The 18,529-nt window shown below is 54.1% G+C and overlaps 2 protein-coding genes and 2 non-coding genes across 6 annotated transcripts; all 4 read right to left on the reverse strand.

Annotated features, from left to right (window-relative positions):
- Positions 1-370: 370 nt before the first annotated feature.
- CUNH12orf57 (chromosome unknown C12orf57 homolog) lies at positions 371-2,971 on the reverse strand. The gene is made up of 3 exons (XM_012472794.3): positions 2,575-2,971; positions 2,135-2,311; positions 371-602 (listed from the first exon to the last, which is right to left on the reverse strand). The coding sequence occupies exons 1-3, from the start codon at positions 2,624-2,626 to the stop codon at positions 451-453; spliced, it is 381 nt and encodes a 126-aa protein (XP_012328217.1). The 5' UTR covers positions 2,627-2,971; the 3' UTR covers positions 371-450.
- On the reverse strand, positions 1,559-1,665 carry LOC135275453 (U6 spliceosomal RNA). The gene has a single exon (XR_010343086.1). It is a non-coding gene; the product is annotated as a U6 spliceosomal RNA (small nuclear RNA).
- Positions 2,890-2,951, reverse strand: LOC135275508 (U7 small nuclear RNA). The gene has a single exon (XR_010343133.1). It is a non-coding gene; the product is annotated as a U7 small nuclear RNA (small nuclear RNA).
- A 1,190-nt stretch (positions 2,972-4,161) lies between the features above and the next one.
- ATN1 (atrophin 1) lies at positions 4,162-18,414 on the reverse strand. Of its 3 annotated transcripts, none has more exons than XM_021671157.2 (10): positions 18,042-18,414; positions 12,474-12,656; positions 12,186-12,323; positions 11,924-12,037; positions 8,669-10,656; positions 8,202-8,424; positions 7,119-7,815; positions 5,464-5,607; positions 4,932-5,112; positions 4,162-4,739 (listed from the first exon to the last, which is right to left on the reverse strand). In XM_021671157.2, exons 2-10 carry the CDS (start codon positions 12,498-12,500, stop codon positions 4,706-4,708), a joined length of 3,546 nt encoding a protein of 1,181 aa, XP_021526832.1. In that variant the 5' UTR covers positions 12,501-12,656; positions 18,042-18,414; the 3' UTR covers positions 4,162-4,705. The 3 variants fall into 3 exon arrangements, with proteins under 3 accessions (XP_021526832.1, XP_021526831.1, XP_064233562.1); XM_021671156.2 differs by having other exon boundaries at positions 8,669-10,659; XM_064377492.1 differs by lacking the exon at positions 18,042-18,414 and adding an exon at positions 17,682-17,922 and having other exon boundaries at positions 8,669-10,659.
- Positions 18,415-18,529: the final 115 nt, after the last annotated feature.

Here is an 18,529-nt window from a genome sequence, read left to right on the forward strand (position 1 = left end):
GGCAGAGAGAATCTGGGGAGGAGAGGTGGGGGTTGTCAGGTCCACGAAAGACTGACACGGGGCACGGTGGCTCACGCCTGTAATCCCAGCACTTTGGGATGCCGAGGCGGGGGATCACAAGGTCAAGAGTTCGAGACCAGCCTGGCCAAGATATTGACACCCCATCTCTACTAAAAATACAAAAATTAGCTGGGCGCGGTGGCACACGCCTGTAGTCCCAGCTACTCAGGAGGCTGAGGCAGGAGAATCACTTGAACCTGGGAGGTGGAGGTTGCAGTGAGCCAAGATCTCGCCATTGCACTCCAGCCTGGGTGACAGAGTGAGACTCTGCCTCAAAAAAAAAAAAAAAAAAAAAGACTGACACAAAGGCTAAGTTGCAGACACGTTTATTATTGTCTGGAACATCAAGGCCTTTCCTTCCCTGGCAGTGGCACAAGGGAGGGCCAACTCTCAGGAAGCAGCCACGCTGCCACCAGCAGCAGGTCCATGGGGTGGCAGCGTCATGGGTGGCAGGAACAGTGCCTTCAGCTTGCCTGACAGGCTGGCAATCTCAGGATCCTGGGCTTCGTAGGATTTGACCAAGCGGGCAAACTTGAGGACACCTGCAAGAGGGAGTGGAGGGTCAATGCTTCTCCTAAGGACCAGCGTGCCTAAGATAGGTGGAGGGGGTGGTAGTCTGAGCTTGAGCTGCTCCCCCACTGGCAGGGCAGCTGTTTGCAAAATGGCACCTGCAGGACTCTGCCCCATGTAGTTTGGATCAACTTCTTGTTCTACGTTGGGCACAACTGGATGGGGTGCAGTGAATGAAGATGTCCCAAAGCAGTGTGCTTCTCGCCCTCGAGTGAACCATTTTAGCAGTTTAGTCACAAGAACCCCAAGTATGAACACCCACGAGATCCCAGGTCTGTAGCTGGAATGCAGGAGTGCTATGGGGCAGCAGAGCTGCCTCAGTCAACACCTTTGGGGAAAACCAGGATCTCACCAAAAATTTAACCACCAACCCCTAAAAAGAAATTAGCTGAAACACCCTGGAGGGACTGCAGCTACTTGTGTCATGCAGACATCTCACTAAAAGGTGGCATAACAGCGTCTAAGTCCAGCTCTGCTACGACTAGAGTCTGCACCATTAGAGTTTGCTCCCTCATCACAAAATGGAATGATAATGTGATTAACAGCACAGGTTGATGATCCTTAATTAGAAAATCCAAAATCTGAAATCATTTGATGCCGGTGTGAGGCCACAAATGGAAAATTACACACTTGACTTCATGGTGGGGGTCGAGGTGACTGTAGTAAAACGCAGTCAAAACTTTGTTTCATGAACAAAATTATTCAGACTTTTTTTTTTTTTTTTTGAGACAGAGTTTCCCTCTTGTTGCCCAGGCAGGAGGGCAATGGCACGATCTTGGTTCACTGCAACCTCTGCCTCCCAGGTTCAAGCGATTCTCCTGCCTTAGGCCCCCGAGTAGCTGGGATAACAGGCATGTGCCACCATAGTCGGCTAATTTATGTATTTTTAGTAGAGACGGGGTTTCTCCAAGACCGTAATTTTTTTTTTTTAAATATGGAACGCTTCAAGAATTTGCGTGTCATCCTTGCGCAGGGGTCATGCTAATCTTCTCTGAATCGTTCCAATTTTAGTATATGTGCTGCCGAAGCAAGCACCCAAGACCGTAATTTTAGTAGAGACGGTCTTGAACTCCCGACCTCAGGTGATCCGCCCACCTCGGCCTCCCAAAGTGTTGGGATTACAGGCGTGAGCCATTATTCAGACTATTACATAAAATTACCTACAGGCTATGTGCTTAAGGTGTGTGTATATGAAACAAAAATTTTGTGTCCAGATTTGGGTCCCATCCCCCAAGACAGCTCATGTATATGTAAATATTAGAAATATGAAAAAACCCGAAACACTTCTGGTCCCCAGCATTTCGGTTAAGGGATACGGAACTTCTACTGTGCAAAAATGCAAGTCGGAGGCACAAGCTCCGGGTAGAGCCGGGCTCTGAATGCCAACACGATTAGTCAGATTGTGGCTGCCGCCGTGTGGCGAGAAAGGGGACAACCGCTCAGGGGTCCACGGATCCGGCGCCCTCTCCCGACCCAACCTACCTCCTGCCCGCGTCTGACCCACCTTCCCCGTCGCAGCTGAAGCCATAGGCTTTGATAACCTCCTGCTGGATCTGCGTGGCCACTGGCAGCACGAATTGCAGCATCTTGCCCATGTCGTTGCATGCGTTATCCCGAGCCTCGTCCATACGCACTGCATTCTCCGGGGCGGAGAACGCCTGGATCACCTCCGCCAGGACCACTGCGCGCCAGAAGCATCCCAGGGAGGCGTCCCGGGTATGCATGGGAGCACGGGCAGCGGGCCCAGCGGAGAACGCAGGGAATTAGTGGATTGAGGCTGGATCTTACGAGTTGGGGGCAAGCGCCCCACTTAGAAGAGAGGGACGGTACCCGGCATCCCCTACCCCGTTTTCCCGGCGAATATGGCCAGGTTTGTCGCCCCGCATCCTCCGCCCGCTTCCTCCCCCGCCCGGCAGCCCACGCCTTGACTAGGCTGTTCCTCACCCTTCGCCTGCTCAGCGCTCAAGGCCGCAGGCTGGGCCGAGGCGGACGCCATAGGTCGGCAGTAGCTGCAAGTGCAGCGGAAGTAATGGAAAGCTCAGGAAGAAGGCTCCACGTCCTAGCACAGTCCCCAAGGCCAGTGAGAGCGGAAAGGAAGCAGCATCAGGCGCAGCCGGAAGCCTCTAGGCGGCCCACACCTCCGCATTCAAAATTTATTACAAGCTTTCAGGCCGGGTAGACTACGCACTAGAAATGAGCGTGGAAACGTAATGATAATTGTGCACACACAACACTCTATTGTTAAAAACTAACTCAGTGAGGGGCTTTCCGGCAAAAACCGGAAAGCCTGCTAGACAAATTCTAAAAGAGCTGTAACACTGCTAGGTATGTGCCTGGAGAGAAGATGGGATATGCATGAACTCCACAATTGGTGAGGGTGAGCTCAGTGGCGTTTTTCTTGTTCCTATTACTGTAGAAACAACGACGCATGTTGTAACTTTCAGTAGGAAAAAGTAATATTCTAAGGAACTTACTTAAATCATTCTAGATTCCCGAACATTTGCTATCGGCCTATGCAAATGAAGTCGATGCTGATTGGTTGAGAAAAGAGGCAGTCACAGCCCCTTCGTTGTTGAAGCCGGAGAGCTGGATTCGGCTGTAAAAGCCCAGAGCAAAAAGAGTTCTCGCGCTTTCCCAAAATGGCCTTGCCTATTGATGGGCGACGGAGCATAACGCCCGGCCCGATTTCCCTTCCCTTCCAGGCTTTTGAGATTATCACCCACTCCACTCTCAAACTGTAGGGTGGTTAAGGCTGCCAGGTACTAATCGCCTGGACCTATTAAAACCAGCCCACCCCACCCCCGCTTCATAACCGTTTCGTAAAATGTTCCACGGAATGGATTCAGGACTCTAAAGCTTTTGTTCCAGAGTCCGGTGGCTCCTAGCAGTAAGATCCGTAACGGGAACGTCTGAATAGATTCCTAGACCTGACCACGTCAGAGGTGGGCCTGTCTCAGGCCTCCAGGGTTTGGCTGGTTGGGGGTTCTTTTGTTTTGAGATAGGGCCTTGATCTGTCGCCCACGCTGGAGTACAGTGATGCGATCATGATTCACTGCAGCCTCGACCCACAGGTGATGCTCCCACCTCAGCCTCCCCAGTAGCTGGGACCACATGTGCTCCACAACGCCTGGCGGACTTGTTTTTTTTTTAAGATGGGGTTTCTCTATGTTGCCCAAACTGGTTTCCAACTCCTGGGCTCAAGCAATCCACCCGCCTCGGCCTCCCAGCATGCTGGGATTACAGGCATGAGCCACAGAGTCCCGGCTGAGGCCTTTAGTATCTTGACTTCCCAGCCTTGGGGCAGGAGGGAGCACGAGCACCCGTGGTGTACCACCTCCAGCTGAGTCAAGGCTCTGGGCTCTTCAGGGATCCTCTCTCTAATTCTTTCCGGCCCCCACACCAAGTTCCCTAAGGAGGTCTGGTCCCTTCCCAATTCCCTGCCAGACCCTGGCTACACAGTTCTCTTTAGGCACCGCTGCACTGAAATCCAGTCTCACCCCCACATCCCGCAAAGAACCAGTCACAGCCATGTTCCTGGGGAGTTGTGAGGATGTTTTGTTTGGTTGGTTTTGGTTGGGATGTTTTTTTAAGAGCGTCATATAGATATTTATATATATAAATTATTAATGTGGGGAAAGGGCAAGGGGCATACATTGCAGAGGGGGCGCGCACACAGGGATTGGGGGGCACGGGAGGCACACGATGCTACGCAAAACAGCCACATCTAACGATGAAATTATCACACCAACGGGGCGGGGGAGGGGCGGCGGCCACGGGGGTTGGGCATGGGGGAGGAGAAAAGCAGGGGGGACAAGGAAGAGAGACCTGGTCCAAGATTCTGTGCACTTTCTGTCCCCACCTTCACCACCTCCCCACCTCTGCACACCACACCCACCACACCGGGCCTGGCCTTGGCCTTCTGTCTGTCCGTCCCTCCGTCCCTCCCTCCCTCTGTCCAGCAACTGAGCAGCACCCTCTTGGCTCTTGGTGGCAGGCCAAGAGCGGGGTGAGGGGGAGGGTGGGAGGTGCTCCAAGGTCCAGTGTAGGAGCCATGGTGCTCTCTTGATCGCAGCTTCTACAGTGGCTTGTCGCTTTCCTTCTTCAGGTGACTAGAGAAGGGGCGGTGCATAGCAGAGAGGTAAGAGACTTGAGACCAGCCCTGACCTCGCCCCCTCTTACCCGAGGGGTTGAGAGAGGAGGGGTTCCCTCCCCCAGGAGCACAGTGCCCAGCTGCACCATGCCCACAGCCCCTCCCAGGCTCACTGAGCTCATGTCCCCTGGGCTGGGGCACCCTGAAGTACCTGTAGTAGTCCTCCTGGGCAGGCAGCGGCACACTGTGCAGTGGGTGATGGGCGTGCAGCCACTGCTGCTGTTCCAGCGCCAAGCGCTGCAGCTCAGCTGACTGTGCGTGCATGGCCTGCAGCTGATGAGCTGCTGACATCGGGGCAGAAAGGGAGGCCGGCAGGTCCCGATAAGGGGCAGCTGTGAGCAGGAAGGGTAAGGGGCACATCACTGATGGATACCAAGTACCTGCTCTGGACCAGGGGATAGCCAGCCCCTTTACATACAAAGGTAATGAACTAAAAAGTTAGGTAACACAACCAGTTCTGTAAGTTGCCAGTGGCAGAGCGGAACTGGGATTCAAACCGCTTAGCCTGACACTAAAACTTGTGCTTCTCTTGGGCAGAGCTTCAGCTCTCCTAGTCTCATGTCCAGCTCCTCTAGGCACCTCCTCATCCCTCCCCAAGCCCAACTAGGCCCATCCCCCCACCCAGAGACCTCCTTTCTATCCTTTTCTCATTAGAGCTTCCCTACCCCAACCTCCATCCTTACCAAAAAGCTGGTGACGAAGAACTTCGTTCTCGTGCAGAGGGTGAGGAAGAAGGGGGTTAGGGAGAGTCCCAGCTGGATAGGGGATCCGCGTAAGGTGAGACCCTGAAGCCAGGGGGTCAATGAGAGGGTGCACCGAGGCAGAGGCTGGAGGGCAGAGAGAGGAAGGTGTCACCAGAAGGCAGGTTTAGGGAAAACCATGCATTTGGGTGAAGGGATCCAAGCCTGAGAAGTGAGACGGACAAACACAAGGAGCTCCAAAGTGGAACAAAGGCAGAGTGGAAGAACTAGAGGCCTGGGGGGAGGACAGGCTGAGCCCTACTGGAGTAAGGACATACGGATGACAGAGGACAGGAGATTACAGTCACCAGAAGGGTCTGAGGGGAGAGAGAAGGAGAAACAGACTGCTTAAAGGAGGTGGAAGATGACAGAATTTTAGGAAATAAGACAGGAAGAAGCCAGGTGCAGTGGCTCAGGCCTGTAATCCCAGCACTTTGGGAGGTTGAGGCAGGTGGATCACCTGAGGTCAGGAGTTCGAGACCAGCCTGGCCAACATGGTGAAACCCCGTCTCTACTAAAAATACAAAAAAATTAGCCAGGCGTGCTGGCACACGCCTGTAATCCCAGATCCTCGAGAGGCTGAAGCAAAAGAATCGCTTGAACCTGGGAGGTGGAAGCTGCAGTGAGCAAGATCATGCCACTATACTCTCGCCTGGGCAACAGAGCGAGACTCCATCTCAAATTAAAAAAAAAAAAAAAAGGAAGAGAGCAATTAAAAGGAGAAAGCACACAAGGGGTCTGGAATAAATATGACTGTAAGGCTAGGTCAACAACTGACTATAAGAAATACAGTGAAAGGACAATAAGTAAAGCTCATTATAACCAATGACACCCAAACCCAAAGCTACAGGGCCCTTTCCAGAAAGTTACAGATCTGGAGACGGAGAAGAACATGAAAGACCTCCCACTGGGAGGAAAGGAGAGAATGGCAAAAAAAAAAAAAAAAAAATTGAATCCAGAGAAATGAGAAAATAGGCTTGTGGGTCTGGCGCGGTGGCTCACGTCTGTAATCCCAGCACTTTGGGAGACTGATGTGGGTAGATCACTTTGAGCTCAAGAATTTGAGACCAGCCTGGCCAAGATGGCAAAACCCCATCTCTACCAAAAATACAAAAACTAGCCTGGCTTGGTGGCACATGCCTGTGGTCCCAGCTACTCCAGAGGCTGAGGTAGGAGGATCACTTTAGCCTGCAAGTCGAGGCTGCAGTGAGCCGTGATTGTGCCATTGCACTCCAGCCTGGATGACAGAGTGAGATCATGTCTCTAAAAAAATAATAGGTTTGTGAAGGGATTGGGGTAATGGGGCTGTGAGGATAGAAAGGTGTGTCCTTCAAAGGCTCCCACCTGGGCCTGTCACAGGTAGGATACTAGACTACAGAGAAGACTGGGGCATGGGGAATACAGGCTGTATGGCCAGGTGATGCCACCAGGAGAGAAGGCTGAGAGAACGTCAGGAAGGCAAATATCAGGGCAGCAATCTCAGGAAACATTCATGCCAGGCTAGGGTAGGGAAGTCTTGGCCAGAAGAACAGAAGAGCCCAGTCATGACAGCAGGGAAGGTGGCCCCACAGGGCAGGGCAAGGAAGGAGGGGTCTCACCTGCATGGATAGCATCTTGCTGGTGCAGGTGCAGGTGCGAGTGGATGTGGGAGTGCTGGTGGTGATGGGGAGTCACATTGAGCATCTGCAGTCGGGCCAGTGGGTCATTGCCCAGGGCCGCCACCCTTTCTGCATGCTGCCTCTCAGCTGCCAGCCGCTCAGCATAGGACATGTCAGGCCGCAGGGCTGGCCCAGCTGCCAGCGCTAGACGTTCTCGCTCCAGGGGCCCCAGGCTCGGATGAAAAGGGAAAGGGTGCAGGCCGGGTGGGCCAGGCTGCAGAGCTAGGCCCCCATGTCGGGGAAAGGGATCCAAGCCTGGCCCAGGGACCCCGTGTAGGGGTTCCAGCTCACTAGGCTTCACCTCGAAGCCAGGCTTGAGACGGTCACGGAGGTCTCGTTCACGGGCTTCCCGTTCCCTCTCCCGGGCAGCTGGATCACTGCTGTACAGGGCCGGGACGTTGTAACCCAGTAGCCCCGGGTCCACTGCCCCCAGGGGCACGTAGAATGGATGGTTGCGATTGCCAGGAGACATGACATGAGGCCGGGCATATTCACTGAGAGTGCGCAGGGCCGGAGTATCCGGACCCAGGTAGGGGGGCACTGTAGCCACTGCACTGCCCGGTTCAAATGGAGGGCGATGGGGCACTGGACCCAGAGATGGGCATTCCACCGGAGCACGGCCCTCCTGAGCCAATTTCTGTGGGGTACAGGGAAAAGTGGAGTCAAAGCGGCAGTTACGGAAAGTGGCTGGTTTCAAGCTGCCCATTTGTCTGACAGCTGAATTCCAAAATGCCTCACCTCACTAAAACTCTGCCTACCTGGAACTTAACTGCGACCCTGCTCCCGGACATTTGCCCTTCTTGGGACCCACAAGTAGTCCCATCTGTGCCTGCCTCCCCCCCAACCCAGGAATGTGGAGTGCTCTCGCTGAAATCCTTTCAGGCTCCATTTCCAGGGCTGCAGTGGTACCTCCCCTCCGACAGGTGGCGAAACAACTCGCCACTCACCCAGCCCCAGCCCCAGCCCCGCTGCGCAGCGCAGCGGAGGGAAAGAAGGCGGTGGCGCAGGCCGTGACGTACTCACCACGCTGCGTTCGAGCTCGCGCTCCTTCTCGCGCTCGCGCTCCTTCTCGCGTTCCCGCTCACGCTCGCGCTCCTTTTCTTCGCGCGCGCGCTGCTCGGCCTCGCGCCTCACCTTCTCCACCAGGTCTGCCCGTTTCTTGGCCAGCTTGGAGCCCTCCAGCGGCACGAAGTACAGATCGCTGCGCGCGCACGAGTTGAAGCCGCGATCCAGATGTTTGTTGAACCTGCCGGGCGTGGAAGCAGCGCGCGCTCAACCGGTGCAAGATGCCCAGTTGAGCCCGCGGCGCCCCGGCCCCAGCCAGCGCTTGCAGCCCCCGCCTCAAAACCACCCCCGCAGACTGAGCTGTCGCCGGCCTCATGGTCCGCGTTTTCTAAAACACTACACCAGCGCAAGGCCCCTCCCTGCTACTCCGTCACTGCATTGTCGTCCCCCTTCCAGGTCCACCGCCGCCCCAGCTGGCCGCTCACCTGGCAGACTGACTGGCATGGCTGGGCACATCTACCACCTTGGGAGGGGGCGAGGGGCTGCGGGCTGGGGGCACCGGGCTCTCAGGGGTCTCATACTCTTCAGCCGGCTCCTGTTTGATCTGTGTGGCGCTCAGGGGCGGCCCTGAGGCAGGGGCCGCAGGTGGTGGTGGCAAAGATGGCACACCTGAGGGCCCCGCAGGTGGCAGGGCCCCAGGTCCCACGGTGGGCGAGCCCGGCTTGAAGGTCCCTGGGCCTGCAGGTGGCGAGGTGCCTCGATAGCCCGGTGGGGTCCCCGTTCGAAAGGAGGGAGGCGACCCAGGCTTGTATCCGGGTGGGGTGGTTGTCTTGTATGTCCCCGGAGACGGGGCTCTCTTTCCGTACGGTGGGGGCCCGGGTGGGGAGGCTGTTTTGTAGCCTGCTGGCGAGGAAGCCACGGTAGCAATGACCGTGGAAAGGGTAGCCGAAGAGGTGGTGACCGTAGGCACCGGTGGGAAGGGGTAGGGTGCCCCCTGCGGGCCCTGGGAAGGGGAGGGGTGTGAACATGGGTAGGACCCTTGAGAAGTGGAAGAGGAAGAGTTGGAAGAGGAAGAGACTGGAGGGCCATTGGGGCCTGCTTGGCTGTAGGACACCTGGCTGTGAGGTGGAGGCAGGTGTGCTGGCCCTGGTGGGTAGGGCCTCAGAGACCCCAGGGAGGGAGACATGGCATAAGGGTGTGTGTGATGGGAGCTACCGCCCTCCAGGGGGTGGGGAAATGCTCCAGGTGGAGGGGGCGCAGAGCTTCCATGCTGCTGCTGCTGTTGCTGCTGCTGTTGCTGCTGGTGGTGATGGTGATGTGTTGAGGCTGGTGGGTGGGCAGTGGACTGGGCCCCAGTAGAGGGAGGGAAGGGGCCTGGATGGGCACTGCTGTTGGCTAAGAGACGGCCATAGGGAGGAGGGGGTGGGGGACCCTGGCTCCACACAGCCTGGGATGGGAGAGAAGGCTGAGTATACTTGGGGGGCTGATTGGAGACAGAGAGGCTTGTTGGGGGAGGGAAAGAGTGGGGGTAACTGGGCAATGCCTGGGAAGCTGGGTATGGGGAAGCAGAGGAAGAGGAGGAAGAACTGGAAGAAGAAGCTGCTGCAGAGCTACTACTAGAGGACGAATAAGGAAACCTCATAGGGGGTGCTGGGGCAGAAGAAGAGGAAGCAGGGGGCAGAGAGTGGGGTGAAGGAGCCAGAGTTGGGCCCTTCTCTGGGCCAGGAGGAAGTCCACCCATACCCTGCCCCATGGCATGGGGAGAGGGCAGATGCCCAGGTAGTGGTTGGGCTCCCAGGCCAGGGGGAGAGGCTGATGCATTGTTGAGGGGTCTCAGGGCAGGTGGGGGAGGCAGGTTTGGTGTCACATGGGGGAAGTTGGCTGGTGGTGGAGCAGAAGGCAGGTTCCCACCACCCACTGGAGTGTTAGGTGGCTTTGTTGGGGGAGCACCACTAGCCCCAGAGCTTGATACTGAAATGGGAGTAGTGGGTGGGGGGTGCTGCTTACCCCCATTAGGGCCCCCCACTGATGAGGCAGCCCCGCCCCCCTTGGGACCCATTGGGGGTCCAGACAAAACTCCACCAGTGCCCCCAGGATAGAGCTGTGGGTGAGGGGGAGGGGCCCCAGGAGGAGCCTGGAACATTCGAGATGTGGGGGGCTCCATGGGAGCATGATATCCAGTGGGTGTCACAGAAGGATGGGGTTCAAAGCCAGCCTCTGGCTGTCGAGGGGTGCTGTCTGGCGGTGGAGGGGAAGGAGGAAAGAGTGGAGGTGGGTGGTAGGGGCGGGCTGGGCCCTGCGACAGGCCAGAAGATGAGTCGGAGTCATTCTCCACACTTCCAGGGCTGTAGATGCTGGGGGACGTGCTTCGGTTGTCCTGGTCAATATCCCTAGGGTCGCTGCTGCCATCATCATTGAGGCTCCGCCCGTCCAAGCTATCCAGATCAGAGGGAGACTGTGGCCGAGGGAGCTCCTGCTGCAGAAAAGGAGGGGCTCATTTTTTCTCTTTCCCTTTCCTGCATCCCTGAGATTTGGGGCCTTTCTTGCATAAAATCACTTCCCCTCACAGCACACTGTTGTACTGTGATGTGGTGAGTACTCTTGCTCAAGCCCACCTCTTGCCACTTGGGGATTTCCCACTTTCCCCACATTCTTGACTGCTCCCTAGCAGCCAGTCTTGTTTCCTTCCTGTAAAACCCTATTCCTTCCTCAAGGGTCCATCTCAAGCACCTGGTCTCTACCCACATCGGACTCCAAATCCGTCTCCACTATCTCATAACCACCTCTTTAACCAAACATCCTCCATCCCCTAAGCCCTTGGTTCTTAGAAAGAAGTGTCTGGGCCGGGCGCGGTGGCTAACACCTGTAATCCCAGCACTTTGGGAGGCCGAGGCGGGTGGATCACGAGGTCAAGAGATCGAGACCATCCTGGTCAACATGGTGAAACTCTGTCTCTACTAAAAATACAAAAAATTAGCTGGGCACTGTGGCGCGCACCTGTAATCCCAGCTACTCAGGAGGCTGAGGCAGGAGAATTGCCTGAACCCAGGAGGCGGAGGTTGCGGTGAGCCGAGATCACGCCATTGCACTCCAGCCTGGGTACAAGAGCGAAACTCCGTCTCAAAAAAAAAAAAGACCACTTCTGGTCAGGCAGAGGTTCACACCTGTAATCCCAGCACTTTGGGAGGCCAAGGCAGGCAGATCACTTGAGGCCACGAGTTCCAGACCAGCCTGGCCAACATCGCAAAACCCGTCTCTACTAAAAATACAAAAATTAGCCGGGCATGGTGGCTTATGCCTATAATCCCAGCTACTCAGGAGGCTGAGGCACAACAATTGCTTGAACTGGGGAGGCAGAGGTTACAGCGAGCTGAGATCGTGCCACTGTGCTCCACCCTGGGCAACAGAGCAAAACTCTGTCTCAAAAACAAAAACAACAAAAAAGAAAGATCACTTCTGCATTTTCCTTAAGATTTATTTGTTCCTCCCACTGAGACTTCTCACCCAGAGGCTAGAATCCCCCAACTCTTCTGGTCCCCTTTAGCTCTGCCTGGTCATCTGGTGGTCTGTCAAAGCTCTAAGGATCTGTCTGGCGTATTATAGATAGAACTGCTCTAATAAGCACTAGGATCTGGCCTTTCTCTTATATCCCAGGAGAGATCAAGGGAATAGTGAACATAAGGAGGTCTGAGAAAAGAATGGTCACAAGATGAGTGAGAATGGCTACAAGGGTCTCCCACCTCAGTTTTGGTCTTTTTTGGTGCGCTGGTCTCCTCACTTTCACTCTCTGAGATCTCCTCACTCCGGCCCTGCTTGTTGACCTTTGGGGTGGAGGCTTCCTCTACTCGGGCCTTCTGTTAGAGAGAAAGAGAAAATTCCTGTCTCTTCTCTACCTCCCAAGCTCCACGTTACCCTCTGCCAAACAGGAAGTTTCCCCCACAGCACACACACCCTCAGCCCCAGTGCCTGGGCATCTTGTGGGAAGATCTGAGGACAGAATACCTTGGCTGTCTGCCTGGACTTCTCAGCTTTGCCATCACTGCTGGACGTGCTGACCCCTCCAGGGGAGGCCCGGCCCCTCGATCTCAGTTCTTCCCGGGGCCCAGGGGCCTCTTTCTTCCGTCCACTCCTCATTGACATCTGCGGGAGGAGGAAGGAGGCAGGTAACACTGTGCTTTACATTGCACCTAACTGTATGGTGCACATTATTTGTTCTTCTCTAGACCCTTCCTACTAGCTTACCTGCCCCGCCCCTCATCTTTCACATCTCTCATTTTAGCTCTTACTCACCGAGTCTTTATTCTGTCGTGTCTTCATTCTTCAGGCTGTGGAGACCCCATTCTCCTCTGCCTAGGCAGCTGAATACAGAAACTTCTCTGCTCTGCCCCAAGTTCCCCACAGCTGTGGTCTGGGAAGCAGGATCTCCAAGTTTCCAGTGTAGGCACCTGGAACAGGATCTGTCTTCACTGAAACCTGTTAGAAGGAAACCATCACGGTCTCCAACTGGGAGAACAGAGTCACAAGGGAATACTATTGTGCTTGTCAGAGAACTGAGCAAGTGGCCCAGCCCTAAGCCTTTAGGCCAAGAGGTACAGATACCACAAGACATTGCTGGCTTGCCCCATGGGCTACCTTAGCTACCTAAGAGGGAGGGAGATTCTGCTCGAAGTATAATCTCTTTCATCTCTGTAGAGGGCAGACAATTCAGATGTACCTATAAGCCCCAATCCAGGAGATCACACTGTTTTACCTTTCATGATCCCTAAAGGATATTTGTGAACATACACATTCTATGGAGCCTTACAAAAATATAAAAATTAGCTGGGCATGGTGGCTTATGCCTATAATCCCAGCTACCAGGAACATAAAGAAATGGAGCCAGGCGCAGTGGCTCACACCTGTAATCCCAGCACTTTGGGAGGCCGAGGTGGCCAGATCACTTGAGGTCAGAAGTTCAAGACCAGCCAAGCCAACATGGTGAAACCCAGCCAGGCATGGTGCCGTGTGCCTGTAATCCCAGCTACTCAGGAGGCTGAGGCAAGCAAATCACTTGAACCTGGGAGACAGAGGTTGCAGTGAGCCAAGATCATGCCATTGCACTCCAGTCTGGGAAACAGTGAGACTCTGTCTCAAAAAAAAAAAAGACATTGAAGTATTAATTTATTGAGTACTTTATATCAGGCCCTTCACATACATGATTTCATTTAATATTTACAACCAACCCTGAAAGGTAAACATTATTACCCTCGTTATATAAATGAGGGAACTGAGGCTCAAAAGATTGTGATTGTGACTAGCCCAACCTCACACAGTGAGGAACCAGTGACGAGAATCAAACCCATGCCTGTGACTTCAAAGCCCATGCTCTTTCTTCTACACTTTGCTATATTCTCCTCAGAAGTTGGTAGGGAGAATTCTCAGAGGGCCTGGATCAGTCACAGGGATATGAAAAGAATCTTTTCTCACATCAGAGTAGGTAGAAGAAGAATGTCCCATTCTATAATACAAAGGAATACAGCCCTACCAATCCCAAGACTAAACCTAGGTAGCCCCAAATTGTAGAACTTCATTTTTTAGAGCCTCATAAAGGACCCATTTTCTAGTACTTGAGATCCCTAAGGCTACAGGAAAAGTCAGGGCTTTCACAGGAACGATTAAAGACTCAAAATATCCATGAGCACACAATACAGATTTACCAATTCTGAAGTCTATCCTCCTACTTGGTTTAGACAGGGTTACACAGCTCCTCACAGCCAATCCATCCATATTTATCAATAGGTAGGCAGGTATCTCTTTATCCCTATAGCCAGCTGTTTTCATTTGCATGTTTGTCAAGTCCCTCCAAATTACTGACTCTAAGATCTTTTGAGAGCAAAAATAGTTCTTTTACTGTTTTCTTCCTTTCCGCTGATGTCATGTATGTATATGCGTGTGCTTTTCTTGTGAATGACCTTTAAACCCACTAACTTCAGTAGGTCTTTCTTCCTGAATTAAGTGCTGCCAGCTCCAGTGGGAACAGACTAAGCTTACCCATCTATTCTATTCTGAGTTGGAGGCCTGCTAGGTAAACAGCACGTCCATATTATATAGTATATTTTTCCCAAGGAACACAGTAATTCTCACTCACCTCCACGGAAACCATACTGATGCAGGCAGTAAGGGGTGAGTCTAATCTTTCCAGGAAACTTCACAATTTACTTAGAATCACAAAATTGCTGGGACAGATCATGTCTTCTGAACTTTCAACTGATGTTCTACCCAAAAGACGAGTCTTCTTTTTTTTTTTTTTTTGAGACAAGAGTTTCACTCCTGTTGCCCAGGCCGGAGTTCGATCTCGGTTCACCGCAACCTCTGCCTCCTGGGTTCAAGTGATTCTCCTGCCTCAGCCTCCCGAGTTACTGGGATTACAGACATACGCCACCACCCCCAGCTAAGTTTTTGTATTTTTAGTAGAGACAGGGTTTCACCATGTTGGCTAGGCTAGTCTCGAACTTATGACCTCAGATGATCTGCCAGCCTCGGCCTCCCAAAGTGCTGGGATTACAGGCGTGAACCGCCATACTCGGCCACCTAGTTTTTTGGGTGTTCTTTCTGAGACAGTTTCTCATTCTTGTTGCCCAGGCAGTTCACTGTAAACTCTGCCTCCCAGGTTCAAGTGATTCTCCTGCCTCAGCCTCCCAAGTAGCTAAGATTACAGGCACGTACCACCATGCCCAGCTAATTTTTGTGTTTTTTTTCTTTCTTTCTTTCTTTTTTTTTTTATTGAGACGGAGTTTTGCTCTGTCTCCCGGGCTGGAGTGCAGTGGCGTGATCTCAGCTCACTACAACCTCTGGCTCCCAGGTTCAAGTGTTTCTCCTGCCTCAGCCTCCCAAGTAGCTGGGACTACAGGTGCATGCCACCACGCCTGGCTAATGTTTTGTATTTTTTAGGAGAGATGGGGTTTCACCGTATTAGTCAGGATGGTCTCCATCTCCTGACCCACCTACCTCCGCCTCCCAAAGTGCTGGGATTACAGGCATAAGCCACTGCGCCCGGCCAATTTTTGTATTTTTAGTAGAGACAGTGTTTCACCTTGTTGGCAAGGCTGGTCTGGAACTCCTGACCTCAGATGATCCACCCACCTCGACCATCTAAAAGTGCTGGGATTATAGGCGTCAGCCACCACGCCCAGCCTTTTTTTTTTTTTCAACTACAGCTATTTCCCACATTTTTTAGTTGTTGTGTAGACTGGTTTTAAAATACAATCAACAACAACAAAAAAATTCAAAAGAACAACACCCACCATAGCAAAAGAGGAAAACAATCTTAAAAAGCATAATAACAAAGATGACTATTTGTGACTGGTGTATCTTTGCCAGCCCTCCTAGAGAAGGGTGTCCCTGTCCCTTCCCCATCACAGAACCTGTTCACCAAGTCAGTTAGGCTAGGAGATCCAAAAGGTCAGAGAAACACAGGAATGTACCTGCGGAACACAGCAATCATAGTATGCCCTCTTTTTTAATCACCTGAAATCTGATAAAACTAGCAATGAGTAGCTTTGAAGGAGAAAAGCAGTCATAAAAGAGCAAGTAATCCTGGGGATAAGGAGTGGTGGAGGAGGGAAGGAGTTAGGGTTGGATGGTGTGTGTTTCTAGACCTGGGTCATGTTTTAGCACCAGCCTACACTCCTAGCAGGCAATCATTGTAACTAATATTACAGAGTACCTACTCTGTATCTGACCACACACTAGGCACATTCACCTTCATTACCTTCAAAAAGAAAATGATTAAAACCAGACTGGGTTGGGGGGGAAATGAGAAGCAGAAAAAGAGCCCTTAAGTAAGAACAGGAAAAGAAATTAAGAGAGAAACATGGGAAGGATTTCAGAAGGAATACAGTAGAGTCACAAGCTCTCTGGGAAGGGCTCACAGGCTAAATTTCAGGATCATTGGCCCAGCCCCCATCATCATTCTGGACCTGCCAGACTAACAAAACAGTCCAAAGTTAACTCCTAGATAACAATGCAGCCCAGACCATCAGATAACAATGCACTGGCCTAAGCCTTCTGAGAATCCAGGACCTTCAGAGGGGCCTCAGAGATCATCTCATCTATAACCCCTTCCTCTTAACAATGAAGCCCCAACATTCAAAGAGAAGTGACTTGCCCAAGGTCACAGAGGCACACTCAGGTCTAGACCCAGGTCTCCTGGCTCCTGTTTGATAGTATTTCCCCTGCATGGGCGGTTTCACAGTGCTCTGCCCTGGGCCACCCTCACTTGGGATGGGCCTGAGAGCTCAGCCATTTCTACAAGGCCAAAGGTTAGCTGAGGGAAGGAGGAAAAGGGTTACTCAAGAAGGGAGGCTCAAAGAGGAATTCAAGTTTTAGAAAAAGAAAGAAAAGTGCAAAGACGCAAAATACAACTCTACAAAAAATAATGTAAGGGAGGGAGAGGTCAGAACCAACTGCCAAAAGATGGTGTAATTTGAACAGGAGCATTTCTTTCCTCCCACCATGCCTAGGTGGACAGACTCCGAGAAACACCTGTGATCTACAAGGAACGTATCTACTTGTTCCAACAGACTGCAATATGAAAGGGTGCACACCGTGGGGAAACTCCCATTCACCAACAGATCCAGAAACATCTTACAGAACCCAGCCCAGAGTCCCAAGGACATAGCCACAGGCTGAGGTCCAATCAACATTCTGAAGCCCCCCCACACCCCACAAACTGGACATCCCACTGGATCAATGCCATAGCAACACAGTAGCAAAAGGTACCCCTCAAGAGACCATTCCAGGGGTCCATCTGGCAGCCACCCCTCCCAGTTGCCAAAGCAACTCCTACCCTCCTATAGCACCTCCGGGGGAGCTTAAAGGTACCTGCCCTAGTGAAAATAAGCCTAAGCACAAAGGGAGATCTTTGAGCTCAAAGCAGTAACTAAGGCCTCCCTATATAGATGACAGTTCCAGGGGCCATAGATGCTAGGCAATTTGAAGGTGGAGGTTGCAACCTGCTTGGAGTGCCTATAAGGTTGCTCAATTCTCTCGTTTCCATCCTCCCAGAAACCCTTTCTTCCCAACTCCCCCTTCTGTGTTCCTGTTTTCCCTCTCGTTAGTTTTGGGATAACCCACACTACTGGGTCCCGGTGCCCCTCTCCAAGAAGTAACTATGTCTGATCGGGGAAAACAGGGTCAGAGGTGACCTGGAGTAGGGAAATGAAAACTGAGTCACAAAGACATGGCCTTCCCACTTCCACGCTGGAAAGCCTCCAGCTCTTCCCAAAGATGGACCTCTCTTTGCCCAAACCTCCGTTTCCCCAGGTTCATCAGCCACAATCCCTCTTTCCACCTACCACACCCCTTTCCCGTTTCCCACCTCCCGTCTATTCTAACACCCCCAACCCCGGCCTCCGGAACCCGTGTTCTGGGCCTTTGGAGCTTTTTTCTGGAGCCTTCATGCCCCACCTCGCTGCCATCTCTCCTACCCATTCTGCCTTCGCCCCAAACCCCACTCACAGCATCCCCCGTTTTCCTCCGCCAGCCCCCTCCTCGATGTTCCTCCTCTTTTGGGTCCGCAGGTCCCGGCCACCCTCTGCCTCCACAGCCCTCCTCCAGAGACCCTCCCGCCTTCCCCACCTTACCAATCCTCCCGAAGCCCTGGCCCCGGTCCCTCCTCGGCGGGCCCCACCCCCCGAGCCCCCAGCCTCGGGCCTGGCAGAGCCCGCAGTGGGGGGACGGGATTGGGAAAATAACAAATGGAAGAGGCGGCGGTGGCGGGAGGGGGAACTGGGAGGGGTGGGGGTGGGGAGCCGCAGGCCCGAGCCCGAGCGGGACAGAACCCCGCGGGCCCGGGGCCCAGGCGGCCGCAGACCTTACCTGCTGCTAGCTCGGGACGGCTGGCGGGCTGCGAGCGGGATTCTGGGCTCCGGCGCCTCCGGGGGGCGGCGGCGGCGGCTCCCCCGCCCCCCTCTCCTCTCCTCGGCTTTAGTCGCAGCCGCGACGACGACGGCGGCGGCCCCGACACCCCCGGAGGGCGGCCCCCATCCCCCCCTTTCCCTCGCCCGGCCCCCGGAGCAAACCCGGATCCCCGCTCTGCTCCCCACCTCCCCGGGCTGCTGCCTCCCCCCGGCCGCCCGGAATGCCCCGGGCCGCGCCGCCCGCCCCCGCCCGCCTGCGCCCGCGCCCGCGCCCGCGCCCGCCGCGCGCAGCCCGCACCCGCGCGATCCCGGGCCCCTCGGCTGCCTCGGCCGCCTCGCCCGCCTCGCCCGCGGCCCCCGCCCCTTCCCGGGCGGCCGGCCCCCTCGCCCCCCTCCGGCCCCTCCCCGAGGCCGCGGTCCCTCCGAAATGGCCCGGCCCGAGGCCCC

Source organism: Aotus nancymaae, unplaced genomic scaffold, assembly GCF_030222135.1.
Source record: "Aotus nancymaae isolate 86718 unplaced genomic scaffold, 86718_ANA_hifiasm-v0.15.2.pri h1tg000016l, whole genome shotgun sequence".
NCBI classification, from domain to species: Eukaryota; Metazoa; Chordata; class Mammalia; order Primates; family Aotidae; genus Aotus; species Aotus nancymaae.